This window comes from Coptis chinensis, chromosome 5 (genome assembly GCF_015680905.1).
Source record: "Coptis chinensis isolate HL-2020 chromosome 5, ASM1568090v1, whole genome shotgun sequence".
In the NCBI taxonomy this organism is placed as follows: Eukaryota; Viridiplantae; Streptophyta; class Magnoliopsida; order Ranunculales; family Ranunculaceae; genus Coptis; species Coptis chinensis.
Genome location: NC_141460.1, coordinates 26,051,827 through 26,055,386, shown reverse-complemented (window position 1 = coordinate 26,055,386; position 3,560 = coordinate 26,051,827). Strand labels below are relative to the sequence as shown.

Here is a 3,560-nt window from a genome sequence, read left to right as displayed (position 1 = left end):
AATAAGATTTATAAAGGAACTAACTCTACCTTTCTATGCTTAATCCCAAAAAAACATGTTGTTTCAAGAGTCGATGAATATAGGCTTATAGCATGCTGTAATGTGACTTACAAATGTATTGCCAAGATTCTTAGTAACAGGTTAAAGCCCCATATTGCACAATGGATAAGCATGAACCAGTCAGCATTCATCCCTGGAAGGAGCATTCAAGACAACCTTTTACTGGCCCATGAGATACTCAGAGGATATACAAGAAAGCATAGAGCTCAGAGATGCACTATAAAAGTTGATCTTCAGAAAGCTTTTGATACTGTGAGTTGGGATACACTGGTCAAGGTGATTAGAAGATCCAAGTTTCCACCAAGATTCATTACATGGCTATCTATGTGCTACACCACTCCATCCTTCTCAATCCTTATTAATGGGACTCCACAAGGATACTTTGAAGGTAAAAGGGGGTTGAGGCAAGGAGATCCACTGTCCCCTTATCTTTTTGTGCTTGTTATGGAAATCTTGGGAGGACTTCTTAAGCTAGGGCTCCGTAACAAAAATTTCTCACCTCACTCAAAGTGCAGCAGGCTAAAGATTACCCATCTTAGCTTTGCAGATGATGTTCTCCTCTTTTGTAAAGGAGAAACAAAGTCCATTTTGGCAATCAAGGAAGTATTAAAATCTTTCACTTCTCTCACTAGCCTACAAGTTAACACCATGAAGACATCTATGCTCACAGGTAGCATGTCACAAGATGATAGTCAAGCCCTTGCTCATATTCTGGATGTCAGTCTTGTAACCCCACCAATAAAATACTTGGGGCTACCTCTCTCCTCTTCAAGAATTGGTACCAAGGACTGCATGCCCCTTCTTGAGATGATCACCAATAGAATGACTAATTGGAAGAATATATCACTAACCTATGCAGGAAGGTTACAGCTCATCCAATCTATTCTATCCTCTTTTCATATTTATTGGGCCAGAACTTTCATCCTCCCGGTTGGCATTCTAGATAAAGTTGCGAAGCTCAGTAATAGATTCATATGGACTAGAGCTACTATGGAAAGGAAGATGCACAAGGCAAGCCATGAGACTCTTAGACTGAGCAAAGAGGAAGGTGGTTTGTCGATCATTGACCCAAGAGTATAGAACAAAGCTGCATACTGTGGCTTGATTTTCAAAGTCGCAAGTAAAGAAGATACTTTGTGGACCAAATGGATCTGGGAATACCAAATCAAGAATAAAAATTTCTGGACCATGAAGATACCCAGTGACAGCTCATAGGTTTGGAGAAATATCATCAAGGCCAGAAAGAATGCCAGAAAATTCATCAAGCACTTGATTGTCGACGATGAAGCAACAAAGCTTTGGCATGACCCTTGGTTACAAGACCAGCCCCTACTCTTAAATGCGCAATCTCAAGCTTCCCTACATCTACCTAATGATGCTACAGTAAGTCACCTTATTACTAATGGGAGATGGAATGCACTAGTTCACAACTTACCTGATGGAGCCCTGAAGGAGAGCATTTTAAACACTGAAATCAGAACCAATCTCGATCAAGACTTAGTAGTGTGGACTAAAACCAGTTCTGGCAAATTCACCACCAAATCAGCTTATGTAACATTAAGGAGGATGAGGGAAAAAGTCAAATGGTACAAGTTAGTCTGGGGAAAGCTAAACATACCAAAGCACTCCTTTGTCACATGGCAGTTATTTGCAGGTTGTCTCTCCACTCAAGATAAACTCATGCAAAGGAAACTTCTTAACCATTCAAAGTGTTGCCTCTGCAATTCTAGCCCGAAAAACTCTAAGCACTTATTCTTCAACTGCCCCTATTCAAAAGAGGTATGGTCATATATCAAGAAAGCGCTAGGTTTCTGCCCCTCTATCCAAGCATCCACAAGTGAATGGTATATGATCCTGCGCAGAACGAGAACCAACATAACTGCTAGGTACATTACCAGAGCCATGACTTGTGCAACCATATATGGATTATGGAATGAGTGGAACAGTCGAAGATTCAAGCAGAAAGCCCACTCAGCTTTAGTAGTGGGAAATGATATCAGGAAGAGAATGTTACTCTATTTTCTAAGACATATAAAGAAAGTTGATGATTCCCCAGAAACCAATCATATGCTTACTACTCTAGGTATGCAAATACAAATCCAGCAATGCACTCCTATCATTTGCAAGTGGACCACCCCACCTGAAGGTACAGTTAAGGTAAATGCAGATGGCTCAGTTACACCAGAAGGTGAAGGGTATGGAGGTACCTTAAGAAATCATGAAGGTACAGTAATCCTAATCTTTACAGGAACTGTAAAAAGTCGATCTGTTATTGTGCAAGAATTGAAAGGTATCAAGTCTAGCCTGATGGCAGGGCATTTTATGAAATGTACAAAAATGATGGTGGAATTAGACTCCCTTAGAGCAGTCCAAATCATAAGCGAAAAGGAGTGTTGCCCATGGTACACCCTTGACATCCTCAGCTCCATTAAGAAATTGATGGCTCAGTTTGACACAATCAAAATATCCCATGTCTTCAGAGAAATGAATAGGGTGGCAGACCTTCTAGCAAGATTGGGATCTAGGAAGGAACATCAAGTTCTATCAAATGTAACTAGTTCTGACTCTACTTTCTTTAGCACTCCACCTCTTATGAAAGATTTGAATGTAATAGTAGAGGAAGATGCTAAAGGCACCTTGTATCAAAGAGTTAAATAATGTATGAATGCAGGTTGGGGTCAGCCTAACCCCTAAATGTTTCAAATATATATATATGGGGTAGGTTCCGTTTACAACACTTTTTATACAACGTTTTATACAATACCCTTTGAAAATATGAATTAAGCCTTGATTCCTTGTAGATATGATCTCCACACCATGGAGATCATTTCTACAAAAATTCAGCTCATTTGAAAACTCCTAACCATGAGAAAAATTGCTCTTAACCTATGAATTTTTATCAACGGTCTAGAAATATTGATTTTGTAACTTTTTTTTGGCAAACTTAGAAATGTTCAAAGGACCCAATTTTTTGTGGAGATTATATCCATGGTGAGAACATCTTATCTACAAAAAATTAGTCCTTAAAACATCTTGAAGGGTCCGGTGGGGGGTATTGTATAAAACGTTGTATAAAAAGTGTTGTAAACGGAACCTACCCCTATATATATATATATATATATTAATCAATAACACACGAAAAGCCTCCAGACTTCAATCTAACATATTCAACAACTAGGTAATCTACTATATATAATTTTTTTGTATTCAGTACTCAACTTAATCTACAAACTGTCTACTGGACATATTACGATAAATTGTTTTGTTCATGAATTAATTAATAAGAATTAGCCAGCCAATGGCCAATTCAATCAACTATGATTTATCATTTGGAAATTATACCACTCAAAAGGTCAACTTCACACCACATGAACTAATTTCGACATCTAGGCTTCAAGCTTCGATATATTTGAATTCTTGGTTAGTAGTTTACTATACTTAAAATGCTAAAAGCTAATAATTTAATCTATGCATATTTTCTTTGATTTTTTTTTCAAAAA

General features: G+C 37.9%; 1 protein-coding gene across 1 annotated transcript; it reads left to right on the top strand.

Annotated features, from left to right (window-relative positions):
• The first annotated feature begins 1,962 nt into the window (after window positions 1-1,962).
• LOC147497195 (uncharacterized) lies at window positions 1,963-2,718 on the top strand. The gene has a single exon (XM_086562798.1). The coding sequence runs from the start codon at window positions 1,963-1,965 to the stop codon at window positions 2,716-2,718; it is 756 nt and encodes a 251-aa protein (XP_086418924.1).
• Window positions 2,719-3,560: the final 842 nt, after the last annotated feature.